Source organism: Diorhabda carinulata, chromosome X (genome assembly GCF_026250575.1).
Source record: "Diorhabda carinulata isolate Delta chromosome X, icDioCari1.1, whole genome shotgun sequence".
NCBI lineage: Eukaryota > Metazoa > Arthropoda > Insecta > Coleoptera > Chrysomelidae > Diorhabda > Diorhabda carinulata.
In genome coordinates, this window is record NC_079472.1 from 51,824,911 (window position 1) to 51,845,742 (window position 20,832).

Sequence of the window (20,832 nt, forward strand, 5' to 3'; positions counted from 1 at the left end):
GATCCAGTCAAGCTCATTATCAGATAAAGTTTCATTTAGTGGTCAATATTTGTAACAGTCAAATTGGTCTCTTGATTCTCATATGATGTAGAAGATTGGTTTAAAAAACTGCGGTTATTAGTTTCTTGTAACATTCGTAAAGCACAATTTATTTTTGTGTTGAGAGAATTGCTCACATACCCTTTGACAACAGTCGGAGTTTTTTCAATTTAACGAGAAATTTGAGATTGATACGTTGCTCCTGTTTTTTGGCACGATAAATAAACACGTTTGTTTCAAACCGCTACTGTACAATACTATAATAGTGACGGAAACGTGTTTTGGGACGTTTATAGACAAGATATCTCCCAATGTACTACTTGTTATTTACCCCACGCGTCAAGGGCGCCCTCTAGGCGCGCAGTCTCGTTATTTAATAACCAGACCTCGTATTAAATTTTTTAGGTTTGTACCTAACCGATTTTTATTTCAGATGTGAGATTAATAAGGCATATTTAGTTAAATCTACATTATCATATTTAATTAAGGTTGCTTTCAGTTCAGTAGAAATGCTGTAGAGTTTCTTAGTTATCGGAATACTGTCATACTGGCCAAGCTCCATTAAAATCTTATCTAGGGTGGGTATTTCTTTTTCTTTTCTTCGAATTACACTTTTGGTGTCTTCATCAAGGACTTTTACTGGTCTGCCTGGACTTTTCTTGGGAGGTTCCATTTGGACCGCTATCTTTCTCCCAATAATTTAAAAACGGTGGACTTTCCAACTCCAGTCATTCGGGAACATCGGTCGACAGTTTCTTGTACAGTAAATTTCGGGTAATCGTATTTTATGCAATCGTGTACATTTAAAATAATAAGTTTTTCATTTACTGAAAGTGGAGAATTCTTGGAACATCTTTTCGTTGGTGTAAATGTCGCCATTTTATTACTAATCTTATAATACTGTGAACACTATTTACGACTTAACAGCAAATACTGATAGGTTAAACTAAACAAATATACTTATAAAGGTCTAAATATTTTGGGTAAGGCACCATTGCTTTTACGGCGCATGGTTAAGCCGAATCTGAAATAGAGTTGGAATTAGGCAGAGGCACTAATAGAAGGTTAAACGGTACCTGTTAAACGCAAAACGTAACTGTATAATCTACTACCTAAGTAATCCCTATAAAATATTTCAAGACTTACATCTAAGGCCGACACCGAAATTGAGCCGAACTGGACGGAATTTCCCATTTTATTGCTCTACACCTTTCTGAAATAGACTATAATAATTTATTATTAGCTAAAGCACTAAAGCACTAGCTAAAGCACTAAAGCACTAACTAAAGCACACGGTCTCAAGCTGAGAATTACTGAGTTTTGGTATAAATGGAAAGCAGCTAATGTAGAAGGCGAAAAATCCATAGTAAATATCTGGATAAATGTTGAGTACTACTAATAATTGCAAGGATTATAATTGATGTTAATCAATCTGTAAAAAAATCTGCACAATAAGTATACAAATTTGAGAAGAAACACTAAATAGCATAAACGTGATTGCGATAATTCTATAATAATCCTCTGACAGGCGCATTATGATTCGTAGTCTGGTTGGACACAATTCATATGAGATCAAATACATTTATTATTAAATATCTTATCCGAAATAGAAAGGGTATAAATTCGACTTCGGAGTCATAAAGAAGTATATGCGTAATTTAACGAAACACACATTGAAATATCGCTTAGTAAGCAGAATTATTGTAGGCGATGGCAAAATCTAGAAGACCAAGACTAAGCGACGTTGCAAAGTTAGATACTTTGCTGTCATTAGAAGACGACCCTCAACAACTACAACAGAGATTGGCTTACAACAAAATGTTAATTAGTCGGTTGTAGTAAAATTTTTAAAGAAAGAACAACTACACCCACTACTACAAAGCTCAACTTTTGCACAAAATTTTAGAAGAGTAAGAAATAGTATTTTCAAACGAATGAACGTTTTGTTTAAGTAGTACAGAAAATCGACACATTCTCACTACTGGACTTAAGAAAAGCATTGGATATAATTAAAAGACACCCAGCGCCACGAAAAAAATTATGTTTGGATGGGAATCGTCAGGTTAAGATTTATTGGTCCCTATTTCTTTCGTCGAAATTTCAGCTGAGCGATGTTTAGAATATCGTCATAAGGCGATACTTCTAATTGCGGCATTGCCAAATCCACAATTTTATCTAGTTATCTACAAATGATTGGACTATATCGTGGACAGTTACCAATTTTTGTTGAGCTTTTCTGGAGTTAGGATTATATTTTTAAATTGAGTTCATATCACAAGAAATTTGCCAGGGGAAGTAATCCGATAAATTCCTTGAATTCAGTTACCTCTGTGACTCTAACTCTTAGAAAGCGGTTGGGAAGATAGTTGGAGGCTCTGCTCTATGTTGTGAAATACAGAAACTCGGTAGGTCAAAAGATATTCTACTCATTCCGTAGATTGAATGCGCCCTACGGAAGGTTAAAAACTAATAAAGTATAAGTGATAAATAAATAATTTATAACCTCGTAATAATATAATCACTTTAACTTGTTTCAACCTTTTGTAAAAGTTTTATTCAAAATACGTGTTTTCTTATCAACATTCTTCAATAACAGGAAACATTACTAATAGCGATTTATTTTTGTAATTTTTTTCTAGTATTGAGTTAAATATTGAACTTTTTAAAGATTTAACAAGAAATGTGTGACCTTATAGTATAATCGATATTTCAAAAGTAGGGGAGCTCGGTGTATATTTCGCTGCATTAAGAGTGGGAAATACCTGAAAACAGTTTCTAATATTATTATGATAGACTAGGGGAATTTTTAATTAGTTAACGACTGTTGTGTTTGAATTAGTATTATTATTATTATTAAAATGACAAATATCGAGGCTAATAATTTATACAATTATTATTAATGACGCAAAATAGTTTAAAAAAAAAATTTGAATTATTAATTCTGTACGTTGTTTTTGTACTAAAATAGATACAATTATATTGATTATATATAAAATTTAACAATTTTCATGTCAATTGAGTGTCTGCAAAAATATTTATTATACAAGGGAAAAAGTAGTAGATTTTAGCTTGAGGTTGTATTGTCTCCCAACGCACACCGAATGAAGACAAAAAACAGATACACATTTTTTTATGTGACGAGATAAATCATGATTTAATATTGAAAAATTATATCATTACAATAATCAATTCAGAAAATTATCGATTTGAAATTTGACTTTTGAAATTAGTACTTATAGTGCGAATTAGATCTGCTTTTTACCTAAATAAACTTTCACACCAATTAACTGTCAATTTAATTTTGTGATTTGATTTAAAAATTGTGAACTTGGTGGTTGTTTAGAAGTTATTTTCAATACTATAAAGAAGAAAATACCTTAGTCCCAATTTGAATCCACTGGAATTAGTAAAGTAGCCAAAGTAGCGTCAAAAAAATTATTGCCAGCTAAATCACGGAAATTTTACGAAACCGCGTATTCAGGATTTATGGATAGGAAGATGAAAAAAACATGCAAACGTTATAAAAAATTATTGCCAGCTAAATCACGGAAATTTTACGAAACCGCGTATTCAGGATTTATGGATAGGAAGATGAAAAAAACATGCAAACGTTATTGGCCAATTTTTCGAAATTGACAGAACAAGAGCCATTGACAGTGTGATCGAATTATTTAATGATTAAAAGTATGTTACGATCTAATAATAATGCAGACATTCCAAAATAGTTCAAACTAATTCTATTTCTGAAACAAAACAGGAAATGTTACAAGTTACCCAAAAAAGCTGCGGCTTTTACGAGTACATGAATTGCAATCTTTTTGTTGTATTTGGGATTGCAGGAGCTTGTCGAATTTGTGAAATCAGCGATCATCAGATAATATTGTAAATTCGGGAACGTTATTAATTGAGGAATTTGAGGAAACAGAGAATGATGTAATTTTTTATCAGAAGATACCTAAAATCAAGATGATTTATAGGTTCTGACCTACACCAACTTTCCACATCACACTCAATGCAGCTTATTGCTAATAGTACATTTAAAGAAGAAGATAAGGAGAACGATATTACAACGAAAAGAACAATACCGAGATCTCAACTCAGATCTCCAGTTGTAAATCTTATTTTTGTCAACATTAACACTGTCTAACGCGCGTTGCGATAACCAAGTTATCGTCTTCAGAAATCGAAGTTAAAGCGCTACTATTTCCATATTTTCGTTAGTTGTTACAAATACCGGTCGTCCAGAACGCGGCTCGTCGGCAACAGAGCCCGTTTTTAAGAATTTCTAGTACGTCACTGTCGACGATTGATCTAGTGTTAGCATTCTCTTTTAACTTGCATTCCAGCACATCAGTATTTTTAATAACATTCTTTTTCATTTGTCTTCCTTATAATTCCAATTTGATAAACCTCTATAATGGAATTGCGTCCTTAATATCACAGATATAGTTTTGAAGCATTTTTACTACTAAAAATTATTTCAATATTACATGATTACTAAAAAGTTACTGAATTAAGTAAAATAATCATTTTATATCAATGTTTGTTATTTGTTCACAGAGATGGCGTTATTTCTCAAGCTGTGACTTGAGCGTTGACTACGTTTTAGCCTACGAAGATCAAGGCGATACAAGAGATGTTGAAAAAAGAACCAACTACGAACATAATTTGGAATCCAACGGGTTGATATTAGAAAGGGAAGAAAATCAAAGAATACATTTTGTTAAAATTCACGTTCCTAAGGATGTTATCATGAGATACGCAGAGATACTTAAATTGCGGTTGCCAATAAAAGACGTTAGTAGTTATACAATATTTTTTAATTATGATCATTTTCATTGACTGTTTGTTAATGAGGTTAGACATAAATTCATATTCATAATTTAAATGAAGGACGAACAATAAGCTTGAGATTCGTATATTTTTTTCGTTCATTTTGAATTTTAAGTCGAATTTATGAATATTCCAATGTTTCAATATTCCTTGAAGTGATTTCAATAATTGATAATAAACTGGAAAAGTTTAACAATGAAAAATTTCAATTACAACATTGATGAAGAAATATTTGATGTTGTTAGTCTTTAAGTTCATATTCAAATGGAAACAATAGTTATTATTTAAATAACTTCATATGACTAGAGATAAAAGTTCGTTTTTCAAACCACAGTTGGTATTTATCACATTAAAATCTAATCAATTGTAATTAGGAGCAAAATATCCGTTAAATTTAACGGTTTATTTTGTAACAATTTTGATATATAGGTGTAAATAATTGTGTCTGGTTACAAAAAAGGTCTAATTTTTCAGAAGAGCCAATTTTCTGTCACACCGAGGGAAATTGAGATCGGATTCAAATCTCTTGTTGTGAATAAATCACTGCGATTTTAGGTTTTGAGCACTAAAGTCTATTTGTCGAAGAAAAATAATAAACCAAAACAATATTCACGCATAGTGCACGCCAAAAACGAGCATGTAACGGGACCACACTTAAGAAATAATTTGTATTTTTTTTTTCAGCAGATTAATCATATAAATTATAAATAATTATGCAGAATTATTACTATAAAAATATACAATGTAAACGTGACATTTGTACTAGATATAAAGTGAACGGCTAAAATATTTATCTAAAAATCAGGAATTAATAATCAGTTTTATACTTTTCACAATGATTATAAATAACCTCTTATTCTTCTTCTTTCAATGCATATCTACTAATGGATGTTCGCGATAACATTTTCCATCGCTTCTCTATTTCTTGCGCTGAGTATTAAGTATTGTGTAGTACTGTCCACTCCCTGTTTCACATCCAAGCCATATTCTTTCTTCCGATCCCTGTCTATCCTTCAATTTTACCTTCGATCAGTAAGTGCAAAAATTGATACTTGTTGTTTAGCATAATGTGCCCTAGATGCGCCGTTATTCTCTTCTTAATTAATTCAAATAATTCACGTTGTTTGCCGATACTTCTCAGAATGTCTTCGTTTTTCAATCTAGCCGTCCAAGGCACCTTAAGGATTCTGCCACATCTCGAAAGCCTCCTTGTTAATCGCAGTCATCTTCAATGTCTAACCTTCCATGCCGTAGAGAAGCACCGAACAAACTTCACGAACCTCAGTCGTAGGTTAAGATCAAAATCGGGACATGTAAGCACTCTTCTAAACCTCAAGAATGTTTGTCGGGCTTTTTAGTTCTTTTCTTAGGTGGAGTATAGCTAACAACTTCATCATATGTCTCCGTGTCCAGCGGCTATTTATTTGTGGTATATTATGGCGCCCCTGATTTGGACCAATATCAATGCCGCGCCGCGTTTTGCCCGGAATGTCACGTGTTAGTCACGCATTGATCAATGTTTTGGTTTACTATTTTTTTTATAGATAAATAGACTTTATAAAAGAATCTGGCACAAGGTGTAGGAAGGGGAAAATTCAAAAGTTTAGTTAGAATTTTGCAACCCATTTTACCTGGTTAAGGCAATTAAGTAAATTAAAGCTTAAAATATCAAAACAACTTTAAATAGTAAGGTTAACTCAATTTACTACTCTTAAATATCGAGCAAACAGAAGGTTATAAATCACTTGTTGATAAATAAAAATATTTTGTGTATATTTTATTAGGAATGGTAGAATTATGTACGTTGATTTATAGCGCTGATAGTAATCTAAAAATAGAATTATGATTCATGTACCCTTTTGTTTCTGAAACTGCATAATAATGGATGTGCTTTAAATGCTGAATGAAGACTTTATTTTTTTCAAATATGTGTTTTGGTTACGAAAAATGATTTCTTTTATCAAATACCTAATCTCATATATACAGAGTATATTTAGAAATTATAATATTTTCGACTATGGCAAAATAAATCTATTTTTATGAATAAGAGAGAAATAAAATAATGGAGCATTCGTAATCCATGGGAAAATTGCTTCTTTTAGTAATTTTCCAAATTATATTTCGATTATTTTCATATGAAAAAACATTTTTATAAATATAATAAATATATCGGGGGTACACTAATATTTTTACCTAATTAATCCCCTTATAACATCTAAACAGTTGAAGTTAAAAAAGTGCAATTTTTATTTCAAATTGTTTCATTTTTCTAAAAGGTATGAATTGTCATAGAAGTTATATAGGTATAAGTATTTGAACTTCTTTTAATAATCTTGCGTTCATAAAGAATTATTTTAATATAAAAATTGACATGTATAAGTAGAGCTACTAGTCCAGTCAGTGTAGGGAGTTGACCTCGAAAATTGACATACTTATTCTCAAAATTCACGTATAATTGGATGGTCGCAAGTTTTAAAGTTATGGAGAAAAAAGTGACAAAAATTGATTTTTTTACATTTTTGAGAAATATCTCGGTTTCTATGGGTCTTAAGGTCGTTGTATTTTTTATCAATATTGTAGAGAACTCAATTTTCTACAATTTTTGTATATAACATTTTTTATACCTTGAACTGTTAGAGGGCTTAAAGCGAGTGGTCAGAGGTTATCTGAGATGAACTGGTAGTTCCGATCAAAAATTTATATTAAGGCTATAATTTATTGCTAAATATATTTGTTTTTTTTTATTACTGATACACCTTTTTCAAATCTTCCTTCTTTTACTTATCAAACTTAGCTTTCTTCACTATTTCTATCAAGTGTTACTTTTTTATTCGATTCTATTTTCTCAATCTTTTTTTTCCACTACTAAGTTGGAATTTCTGGAACTGTTGTATGTTGTGAACACACAGTTTACACAACACCACTATTCAGCGATAAGGAGATAACTTGGTTATAGAAGCGTATGTCAGACAGTGTACTTGTAGTGAAAGTGTAAACAGTGTGTTCAGTACCTTTTAACAGTTTTAGAAAAATAGTCTACATGTGTGGTACCTCTTATTTTTGGATGAACTATCAGTTGCAGATATCATTGCACATAATTCTGGACCACCTTGTATATTGAAAAATATTTATATTAAATTGTATTGTTATAGGATGAAGAATCTCCTCAAATAAAAGAAAATATAGTTACGCAAACTGTGGTAAAAATTTTAAATAAATGTAAAGTATCATTAGACCCGGATAAGTTTCCTCCTAAAAAGTATCAACTGACTGCAGAGTTTAATAAAGACAAAGATTATTTGTAAGTATATATAACATAATTGGGTCACATATCATTTATTTGTTTTTTTTAAACAAATATGAAGGACTACCATGCATTTTCAAGGTTACATAAGTTCACTGGACTCACTGTTTTTCTAGTTTGAAGAATATTCTTCAACTTATGGATCCGAAAACTTATATATTTTTCAATTTTTTTTATTTTGCTTTGCTTTAAACATTTTTAAAAATCTTTAGTTCGATCTAATTTTTTATTTTAGTAATGTCCTACTACTGAATGAACGGCAACTTATGCTATAAAGGCTTTTGAAGTATTTTGGTGCAGGTAAAATATTGCATTTGTTATTAACAAAATAAGATGAAAAAAATAGTATTTAGTTTTTCCTTAATAACTCAAAAAAATACTGATTTTCAAGCAATTTTGAAAAAAGCTCGTTAAAGAGGAGGACATTTCCGATAAAAAAAATCCTGACCCCCGGAACGAAATATCTTCTTAACACTTGAAAGTATCGAGCTCCATTTGAAAAAGTTTTATCACTATGTTTCGAAATATTTTCAATTGGTAACTAACAAAATTTGATAAAAGGTATAAATAATTGGCCTATGAATTTGCAAATTAGTAGAGCCCTTTTTAAATGTATACTTCATAAGATGCTGCGTTAAATGTTTATAAAAGTTTATTAATTTGTTTATTATGGTTTTTTATAGCTATTCCAAAACAATGGCGTTAATAACATAGATTATGATTTTTTACGTAATTTGTTTATATAGAGAATTTGAACATTTTTGAAAAATTATTTTGCTATTCTGTTGTCCAGAGAAAATAATGATTTTAAAAAATTTTTTTGTTACTTTGATATTAAAATTGTTTAAAATATTGTATTTTAAATTTCGATTGTTTACAGATACTTAGTTTATACTTTGGAATAAGTTGGCGAATTTTTTTTTATTGAAAATTGATTGAAAGTTTTATAAACATTTATCACAGGATCTTATGAATTTTATATATTAGGGGGGCTCCATGAAATTAATAGGTTAATTCTTTATACCTTTTATCCTATTATTTATGCTAACGTAGATTCGGAAAAAAATTGTTAGTTAACGGCTGAATAACTTTTCCAAAAATGGCGATAAACCTTTTTTCTCGATTTTTTCAAATATTCAGGAGATTCTAGAATTTGTTCAAATTACTAAGATGACACTTTATGTTTAAAAAAATTTCGGGAATTGGGACTTTTGTAACGGAAATTTCCTCTTTTTTCAAAATTGTTTAAATATCAATATTTTTCAAGTTATTAACCGAAAACTAAATACTATTTTTTTATCTTATTTTGTTAATAACAATTGTAATTTTTAACCTGCACCAAAATCCTTAAAAAATATGTTTCTAGAGGTGCTTCCAAATCCAATCAGCTATCTTTCCAAATTTTTAGGACCTTTATTTTCCACATTTTTGAGCTTATTGACTAGACTACTAGCAGGATGGTGCAATATGCCATAATACATTGCAATTATAATAAGGCAAAATGTGGAAAGTACTTTTGAAGGAAAATGAATACATATTGAAATATTTTCTGATCAGCTATGTCGCTAGATTTTACCCTGTAACATTAGAAATTTTGGGATTAATTGAATGTATTCAAACAAGGGCCATTTGTAAATGTACAACATTTGGAAATAATTATTACAATATATGTTCAAAATGTAAACAACAGTATTAGAAATATGTAAATATGTGGTAGAACAGAAACTTTATTGAAAGGTGTACATGTGATTTCATTGAAAAGCTAATTCACACCATTTTTTCATTAATTATATTTAAATATTTAAAATTATTGTTAACAATGTATTGTATAATTATTATTAAGCACTCCATTAATGTTGAATTTTAAAACAAATTATTTTGTTACCTTACATTTTCTAACAAAATTTTGCAACACAGAAGTTCCAAACTTGAGGCTTATTAAATTTTTGATAAAAAGTGAGTTAATTGTTTCTAGATACTATCATAAAATTTTAAAAAATTTTAGTTATAAAAAATTGACTCACTTTGATTGATATTTGTTCAAATACCTCGAAAACGATTGAAATTTTTTAGTATCTACTGTGTTTGTAAAATAAAAAGAAAGACAAAAATATTTCAATGATTCGGTATCTTACAACTTGAATTTTGTCAATGTTTTGTTTTATATTTGATTTTGTTTCAAATATAGAAATTTTGTGTGTTGTATTTTCCATCATTGCAAGTAAATTTCCATATATTGGTGCACCTACAGCTCTTAGCCAAAGTATCAGTATTTTCTTAATAATTTTGTTTCTTAAAAGTTTTTATGCCGTAATTGTATATTTAAACTATAATATTATTGATTTTTATTTAAAAGATTTGTTCTAGATAACCTATTTGTATTTATTTTTAACATATGACAACGCAATGTTATACATGAACGTGAACAAGTACAAACCTGTTTCTGTGGCTTTATGGACTGAGATTGTTTGTTGGACAGTTGCACCAAAAAGGTGATAAATTACAACTCCAGGATGCTAGTGTAAATGGTTCTGAGCGCACTGTTCGAAGAAAATTGAAAGAATTAAATATATAATAAATAAATAAATATATATATATATATATATATATATATATATATATATATATATATATAAAGAATAAGGCTTGTCGTCTAGCCAGGAAGCCCAAGTTAACAGCTGTAATGCAAGCAAAGCTCTTGAAGTGGGCCAAACAATAGCAAGTCAAAGATGTGGACTGGAGATCGGCAAGATATTGTAATTTAATGAAAAATTGATACATTTTTATCATTTTCAGTTAAATAAAACAAAGAAACTTGGAGGTTTATATGTTTTTTCTATGTTTGTCAGGTCTGCTTCAGTGATGAAAGCACATTCGAAATTTTGCAGAATAAAGCTCGGTATATGCGTCGTCGTCATGTAGAAAAGTATCATCCTGACTGTATCGTTCCAACGGTTAAACATCCCATCAAAGTGATGATTTGGTCAGTAATCAGCAACAAAGGCGAATATATATACGTCATGAAACGAATAATGAGACAAGATCATTACAAAGAAATATTACAAAATCGGACGATTCCGCGGTCAGAAAATGGTTTCCGAATTTCATGTAAGATGAAGCTACCTGTCACACAGCTCAGTTTGTTAAAGCTTTTTTGTCAGAAGAAAATATCCCTATTTTGGATTGCTAAGATAATATCCCCGATATAAACCCAATTGAAACTGTGAAAAGAGAAGTGGCTAAAGAGGTGATTACCAACAAAACCCAGCTCCAAGAAAAAATTATGTGTGTGAAATCACCATCCTCAAATGCAGTAGATGGTAAAATCTTGCATTGATACCATACCGCATAATAAAAAACTTTAATAGCGGTTAAACGTGGCTCAACTTAATATTGACTTTCACTTACATTATTTTCACTTTCTTTAAAACTTTATTTATGCTGTTTTATTTATGTTAAGGGGGTATTCTGGTCTAGAAATTTGAAAAAATAGATTTTTTGCATATTTTCAAATCTTAGACTCTTAAGACTATGTGCTCAAATGGATTTTCAAAAATTCGCATTATATTTAGAGATACAATAGATTTTGTGACGTAACATCTAAGTCGGCCGAGTGAAATGAGTTATTTTACTGGAATTGTTTCTCAAACTATTTTTTTTTGAAGTAGTTCACGTGATATCTCAAGTTCTACACGACTGACTACTTAGAAATTTGGTGGAAATCTTTTTTATATATCTGTCCATTGTGTCTGCCCTGGATTCTAGAAAATTTCAATTTTGAATATTTTTAAAAAATTCGAAGAAAAGTCAAAAAAATTGATATTACAAAGGTAGGAATCATGTCAACCACCGTGCAACGTTTGTTTCTAGCCCCCAGTTTGTCGGCCTGTAATTTATCGAAAATCTGATTTTAAAATTTTTTTTTTATATTCTTAAAAAATCAATGATATTGAAAAATGAGGAGTAAAAATGTTTTTTACGTTAGTTTCAAAAATGCCTAAAATTTAAGCTTCCAGACCAGAATACCCCCTTCAAATAATCGGTAATTGATTGGATAATATAAAAATAGAAAACATCAATTTAAAAAGATAAAATGGTACAATATCAATCGGTAAATAATATTGTACATGAAATACTGCATTCTGTTTCTAATAATTTGGCCAGGGACTGTACATCAAAGCAAGGAAAGTAATGCCAATAGCACAAAAATGGAAACATCAACCATTACACAACATTTTCTTATAAACATTATATATTATTAGCCACTATTTTGTACATCGATAAACATTCATAAATTGTTGATTTACACTTGGATCTTGTGTACACCTATCGATACTATTTTTTATTTAGGTATGAGATTTTTATTTTAGATTTGATGTAGACGACCCAGAGTTCTTCAACAGTTCGGTGAAGATAACAGTGATTTCCTACATTTTAGAAAGAGAGAGATTTGGCAACGAAGATCAGGATAAGGGTATTAAAAGACTGATAGCTGAAAATGTTTATAAAGCTGCTTATCCATTACATGATGTAAGTGTATTTTTTTTGTCCTCGAATCATTAACTAGAGTTCTTTTTAATTTATAGGGTGATCTACACGACAAAACTTCCACCAGGAAACTCCTCTTAGACGAATGGGCGTCAGTCTCAAAATGTATAAAGTTCCAACCATTAGATGAAATCAAAGATTACTTTGGTGTGAAATGCGCCATATATTTCGCGTGGCTCGGATTTTACACACACATGTTGATACCTGCTTCTATAGTAGGCATTTTGTGCCTTTTATATGGTGCTATTACTTTACATTCAGATATCCTTAGCAGAGATATTTGTAACGCCAAAAACATCACCATGTGTCCAAGATGTGATAAATATTGTGATTATTGGTATATACAAGAAAGCTGTAATTATTCAAAAATTCAACATATTATTGATAATAACGCAACTATATTTTTTGCTGTATTCATGTCATTTTGGGGTACTTTCTACCTTGAAATGTGGAAAAGGTAATATAAAGATAAATATATAATATTATATATATAATATTATATATATATATATATATATATATATATATATATATATATAATATTATATATATAATATTATATATATATATATATATATATATATATATATATATATATATATATATATATATAATCAGAATTTCAAAAAAAAATTTGAATAATTCTTATTCTGTAAAGATGTCGCTTTCGCATTGACTTTGGTCAAAATAAAAATTCATAAAATGGCGTCGACTTATTCATTATTATTTCAGGTATAGTGCTGAAATAGCCCACAGATGGGGTTTGACAGGTTTCGATTTACAGGCAGAACCCCCAAGACCTGAATATCTATTAAAATTAGCTAACGCAAAGAAGAAGAAACTCAACGTTATAACTCAATTACAAGAACCAGTGGTTCCTTTTTGGAGAGTCAAGTTGCCATCACTTATTATAAGCTTTTCAGTTGCTTTTTGCTGGACTTTGATAGCTCTAGCGGTTGTCGTTGCTGTTGTGGTATACAGAATGTCTTCTCTAACTTCTGGTTATTTACATAGGTAATCAATTACATATAATCTACTATCAGTAATGTTGATAATGTTAGACTCAAAGTTTTACTATTTGTTCGGAACATATAAATATTTATTCTGTTTATTTCAGTGGCAGTAGTTATAAGATCTATGCGATTCCAGTAACGGCGGGATTGATTAACTTGACTTGTATACACATTCTGAATTTTTTGTATGGACGATTGGCCGAAACATTAACAGAATTGGAATTACAGAGAACCCAGAATGAATTCGATGAAAGTTTAGCTATTAAAATATATATGTTTCAGTTTGTGAATTTCTATTCCTCCATTTTCTACATCGCTTTTATAAAAGGAAAATACGTTGGATATCCAGCAAAATATAATAGAATATTGGGATATCGCCAGGAAGAGGTATGTTAATCTATAATAAATGAACAGCAAAATAATTTTTAATATCATTTTATCACCTCTCTTTTTTATAATTTATATCCTTCTTTACTTTGAATAAATATGTGGTACTTGCAGTTTTTCAATTTTATGTTATATCATAGGGGTGAAATTTTTCAAAATCAGTATAATTAATCAGCCGCATCATTTATTGAATGTAAATGTTTTTTTTTTTTACCTTTTCAACTATCAAAGTAGTATAACAAATCTCATTCGAGCTCGAGACCCGAACTGAAGACAACGTCAAAGAGCGTCGCTATTTTGTTCATGTAGTTAAACATTCCCCAGCGAACACTAACTGGCGTCATCCTCACTTCCAACTACGAACTCTGGTCAGATAGAAATTTATCGTAGTCGCCGACAATATTGATTCCGATGGTAAATGAGGTGTGTAAAATATATCAAAATAAATGATTTCTACTATTCAATATTTCTAAAATGTATTCCGCTGTATTCTTCAAAGGAGAAACCAACTACTTTTCTGGCTAATGCCTCGACGAATATTGAACTACAACTCCTCTGAAGAGCGTGATGTCAATCGACTTTTTTGTCGATATAAACATCTCCAATGGCTCGCAATTACAAGGAGAGATTTGTAAACGCTGGCTAGTTTCGACGTTATTACGTCTCATCACAGTGGAATAACAACTCTCGTTCGGGCCTGAAACCCGAACTGAAAGCGTCGCTATTAGGTTCTTTTGTTTCTTCCATGGACCAGTTTTTATTTGATGATACTTTGTTACCGACTCTCAAAAAATCACTCTCACATATTCAATGCAGTTCAAATCCTGCAAGCTTCTCTCCACTAGTAAAGAAATGACATATCCACCTGAGAGCATGTCTTGGCAAATCTAGTCGCCGATAGCTGCAAGTCACTCCCAGATATCTGCTCTTAAGAGTATGTCCATATATTTGCAATAGTCTCGAGAGCAACTCGCGAGAGTATTAAACTTAGATGGACACTCACCTATATTTTGACAATGTACTGCCAAGGAGTATAAGTATTCAACAATAATATATAGAATATCTGTTTAATGAATTGTCAGCCCAATGGAAAAACTAATAATAATTTCATCCCTTTCATATGATTTGAATTTATTGATTTCTTTCCTCCAGTCATCACGATCTAACGTTCGGCGTCTCACAAGAACCTTTTCGACATCATCCAACCATCATTTGCGTGGTCACCGCTTAGCGCACCCCCGCTCCTCAGGCATCGCTCCAAGTGGCCTAGCCATCTGAGTCTTGACATATGTCACGAGGCTGGGGTCTTCATACAGCCGGTAGAACTCAGTATTTGTACAGCTGCGCTACACCCTGTGCTTGCTCACTGGTCCATATTTTCGGCATAAGATATTTCGCTTCCACGTGTTGAGCAGCCGTTTCTCGCGGCTACTCAACACCCAGGTTTCGCTAACATACATGACAACCGGGCGGAGAATTGTGCGATAGATCCGCTTTTTCGTTCTCCAATTCAGTAAACGTGACTTTAGTAGTCGTTGTAGACTAAAGTATGCTCTATTTACCGCTTTCACACGCTCTCTTATTTCCATCGAGTTGGCATTATTTTCGGTCACTAGTGATCCCTGGTATTTAAACCATGGTACATTTTTGTACCTATCTCGAAAGCCCCCGGGGGAGCTCTTCTGTTCCTTGACATAACCAAGTATTTTGTTTTGGACTCGTTAATGGTGAGCCCCACTCTACAGGATCCCTCCTCGAGCTGCTCACGCTTCGGTTCACGCTCCCTTCGACTGAGTAGATCAATGTCATCAACGTATGTCAGGTAGTGCACTGTTCTATTGAGCAGAGTTTCTCCTCTGTTAACTCATTAAAGTATTTTATTATAATATACGGTAGTAAATTTTTACAATACATTGGCAACAATATCCATCAAGGAAATTGAATGATTAGATGTGTTATTTATAAACAATTTTTTGAACCCTCCAATAATTATTCCTATTGGTCTAAGAAGACTATACAAGTTATTTCACATATTACACTTAATGGTAGCAAATATATAGGATTGTTCAGCTAAAGATCACATAACTTTCAATGAACTACATTTTTATAATTTTTGTACCGTTTAGTGCAATCCCGGAGGATGTCTGATGGAATTAACAATTCAACTAGCTATCATCATGATCGGTAATCAAGCGATTAATGCAGTCATGGAAATGTCGGTTCCTGTTGCAATGAAGATGTATAAAACATTTATTGTTACAACTGGTATTGACAAAGCCGATAAAGAAGAAACGGCGTTAATTAGTTGTAATCAATGGACGGAAGATTATAAACTATCGGAAATTGAGAGTAAAAGTTTATATTCGGAATATTTAGAAATGGGTAAGTCCCAATATTTTAGTGCATCAAATCATATAATTTTTTGTAACATTCAAAAAAGTGATAACAGTACAATACAGTTTCCTCAAAATCAAATGTTATTAATTGTTTTAACGTTTGAAATGTACAATTTTATTTATTTTGTTTAGCTACATTATGAAAACACGCGTATATATTATGTTGCACATATAGAGAATCCATCAGAAAATGGAGACGAAGGGGAAACTATCGAGGAGGAATGGAACAATATAAAGAAGAGTTTGCAAACTGCAGCGAAAAATCTTTTGGGTTGAACCTGCATGAGAAAAGAATGTTTCAACTAAAGCTGAATAATTGTAGTAGGAATTAAAGTCAGAGCAAGACTAAGCTAGATGAAAATGGACAGAATTATACACAGAAAACAATACGAAATGATTGGAACGGAGAGTAATAAGCTGATAAGGCAAAGTAAACGTGATTGGATGAAGAAATTTGTTAGAGAAATAGAAATGGAAAGTTCAAATAAAATACAAAAATTTTGTACAAAAAGTAAATTAATCTAATAAAACATACAAAGTTAATGTTGAAAGAATAAAGAAGGATAGACATAAGAAGACCACCAATATAAACTAATATGAGTAGATTTAAAAACTTGCTAAATGAACCGACCAAAGAAGAGGACGAGAGCCGGGAGGAGATTGATCAAGGAACCTTATCAGAAGAAATAACATAGACGAAGTGAACGAAATCATAAATAAAATGAGAAAGGGAAAAGCACCTGGTATAGATGAAATAAACTTAGAGCTGATGAAGTATGAAGGAAACAAACTTTAAGAAAGAATATAACAACTAATTAGAAAAATATGGTTTGAGGAAAAGATGCCAAAAGAATGGGAAATAGAACATATTAACACTATACATAAGAAAGGTGATCAAATTAGTGCAGTAATTATAGGGCCCATACGCAATACATATAATAAAACAATATTTGACCATATTTGTTGTATTAAAACTACTTTGTCACTTAATAACTAAAATTTTAATTCTAATTAATAACTAGCGTACTCGACGTACGAAACAATTAAGAATCCCATATCCGTCTACAAGTTCCCTTAAATACTAAATCTTATCATATACAAAATTTGTGATTTATAGAAATGCTTTAATTCTAGTAAAATAATGAATATAACAAAAAAAGATCTGTTAGCTCCGATTTCCTACCAGGTCTATTTCTGTATTTTTTTATTTTGCTTCCAAGATTCTGTATACTTATTAAATCACTCAATAAGTCATGTGACTTACACACAGATAGCGCTGCCATTATGAAATCCATATGACATTTATGAAGTACCAACTTTCAAAAGATTACATGTAAAATTTCATGACATTTCGATTAGTCAGAAAAAAGTGATAGCCATTTAAGTGAAGCTATTTGTTATTTTCGAAACAATGGATTCAAAACAATTTCGTGTGTTAATTTATCATTGCTTCTTGCAAAGAAAGAGACAATCGATAGCAAATACTACATAGAGTTATTGGATCGTTTGGATGCAAAAGTCAGGGGAAAATGGCCTCATATGTTGAAGAAAACACCACTGTTTAACAAAGACAAAGCACAGATGCCCAAGTTGATGGGGATGATGTTAAATTGAACGAATGACACTTCGAATTGCTTCCTCATCCACCGTTTAGTCCAGATCTGGCCACAAGTCACTACTGCCTATTCGCTGATCTCCAAAAATTCTCGCCGGTATGAAATTCATTTCAAATGAAGAAGCAATTGCTGAAACTGAAGCTTATTTTGAGGCAAAAGAGAAATCCTACAAGCAAGGCATCGAGGAATTAGAGAAGCGTTGGAATGATTGTATTCCTCTTGAAAGGAATTACACTGATGAATAAAGTCGATTTTTGGCAAGAATAATGTGTTTTTCTTAGTCACACGACTCTCTCCAAAACTTGGATTGCAACTTAATTAATTTTACATTTACGAATTTGACTGCGTATTGATGTACCACCTGTAACTATTTATTTTTTTTCTTTCAGTACTACAATATGGTTTCGTGACGATCTTTGTCACAGCATTTCCCCTTGCTCCACTGTTCGCACTCATAAATAACATATTGGAAATGCGATTAGATGCTAAGAAGTTTTTGAAATATTACAGAAGACCTGTACCTCAAAGAGTAAAAAATATTGGAGTTTGGTATTCCATTTTGGCATTCGTTGGTAGATTAGCAGTGGTTTCTAATGCGTTCATAATTGCTTTCTCATCTCATTTTATTCCTAAACTCGTTTATAAGTTGAAATATTCTCATAATTTTACGGAAGAAGGATACATGGAACATAGCTTAGCTTTCTTCAATACTTCACATTTTGCGCCTAATACAGCGCCGATTCATTCCCAGATAAATGCTACAGTTTGTAGGTAGGTTTAAGTAAACTCTATAAATATCTTATAAGCAAAAGGCATTGAAAAAAAAATTTTTTGAAATTAAATTCGCCAAATGCTCTGTTACTGGGGTTATTTTTCTTAATTCTTTGTTGATGTGAATTCTCAATTTATTGTATTAATTATTTTTTTATCGAAAATAATAAGATTTTATTTTTTAGATACCCCGAATACCGAAATCATTACTCTATGGATGATCACACTAGATATAAACGCCCGCTTATTTATTGGCATATACTTGCAGCACGATTAGCATTTGTAGTGGTTTACCAAAATTTAGTAAGTTTTGTGATGACTGCAGTGGAATGGATGATACCAGATGTCAGCAGGAAACTAAATGATAGAATAAAACGTGAAGCTTATAGAACTAATGAAATTATTATTCATAATGAAACCAGGAGAGCACGAGAACGAAAAGCTTCGTCTTGTAAGTTTTTAGTTGATTCAATACAAGGGCTAGTTTTTTTTTTCAATCTCCAATGGGCTATAATAAAAAGACAGATGAATACACAACAAATATTTCATTATCGAAACTAATGTTAATACAAGTTATTTGTCAACATAACCACTTTTATTATTGAGGTAATTATTATATTTGTAAACAAAGTTTGGTACATTGAAATTGTTGAAGGAGTCCTTATTTGTTTTGAATAGCTCTCAATAAATGTAAAGTTTGTTGTTCCGGGCTGTATATACTTAAGTCTCAAAAACACCTCAACCGTTTTAATCTGTGTTTTGTGGTCGTCAGTCAACACCTGTAAATCTCAGCGTGCTCTACTGTTGACTAACGATATTGTACAAGGAAGATCCTGAAATTGAACATTGTCATCTGTAGCAACAGACTTGCGTCATACAACTTGTACATCAATTCGGCCGTCTTCAAATTTTCGACAGTATTCACGAAAATCGACATCACTGTCTCTATATACTCCATACAAACCTTCCCGTTCTGCTTGTAAAAAAAGGGATAATAGTTTGCATTTCACACTTGGCGAGAAATAAATAGCGACAGCCATGTTTATTTGACTGAAACTTACCAGTTGGGCTCACCATTGACAAGAGTAAGGAAGGAAAGTTGCATACTAGTCACCTGTCGTAAGCCCGGTAGTAATACTGCGCCATCGGAGGTTGAAAAATAAGAACCCTATTTTTTATCATGAAAGTAATGATTAATTTTACTTTGCATTAGTTATTTTTAATACGCAGCGATTAAGGTTTAGTTGAGTAGTAAGACAAACAGGGAATGTAAGTGTTATGTTTAAAATTATTATTTTTTGTTTATATGTTTCATTAGATGATTTAGAAGGAATTATGGAGCAACGTCTAGAACACAATCGGATATTAAAAACGTAAATTCTATTTTTTATCAGTTTCTATTAAAAAAATGTTACACTACTTTGGCAATGTTTTCTACAATTTTAATCTTAGTACTGTATTCAAATAAGATACAGAGGAATATATGATGAATAAAATCTACTTGCACTTTTTAACATGAAAATTTTTCAGCTGATAGTCAAAATTTACCACAAACTAATTTTGATGCTGCAACAGGCCTTGCACATGTTGATCTAAAACCTCACGTTGTTTAATTGTCAGGTATCTTTGGAAATCTCATTTGGTAAGAGTATGTTGATTTCAAGAAGCAAAATCAGCCTATAAACTGTATAAAAGGCTTCAGCCACTATAAGCTTGATGATTTTTTTTCTTAGACACTGTGACAATGTTATATTATCATATACCAAGAAGATCAATTCAAAAATGATACGCCAGCTGAACACACTGTTTACCACTACACCAACACTCACAATTACACTGTCTAACGCGCGTTTCGGTAATCAAGTTATCGTCTTAAGAGATAGTTCAACTTCATTCTCTGAAAACGATTACTTGGTTATCGAAAC

The 20,832-nt window shown here is 31.3% G+C and overlaps 1 protein-coding gene across 10 annotated transcripts in view; it reads left to right on the plus strand.

The window, feature by feature from the left end:
• The window catches only part of LOC130901148 (anoctamin-2-like), a 43,048-nt gene that overhangs the window by 15,934 nt on the left and 6,282 nt on the right, over positions 1–20,832 (plus strand). For 8 of the 10 annotated variants that reach the window (XM_057812265.1, XM_057812268.1, XM_057812262.1 and 5 more), the window contains 9 exons: positions 4,600–4,836; positions 8,025–8,173; positions 12,547–12,706; positions 12,763–13,181; positions 13,457–13,738; positions 13,842–14,124; positions 16,251–16,506; positions 18,526–18,907; positions 19,093–19,358. In XM_057812265.1, coding sequence (XP_057668248.1) covers positions 4,600–4,836; positions 8,025–8,173; positions 12,547–12,706; positions 12,763–13,181; positions 13,457–13,738; positions 13,842–14,124; positions 16,251–16,506; positions 18,526–18,907; positions 19,093–19,358 — 2,434 coding nt within the window. Of the gene's footprint in view, positions 1–4,599; positions 4,837–8,024; positions 8,174–12,546; positions 12,707–12,762; positions 13,182–13,456; positions 13,739–13,841; positions 14,125–16,250; positions 16,507–18,525; positions 18,908–19,092; positions 19,359–20,437; positions 20,550–20,832 lie in introns of all 10 variants that reach the window. The other 2 variants (XM_057812266.1, XM_057812272.1) reach the window with 1 other exon arrangement.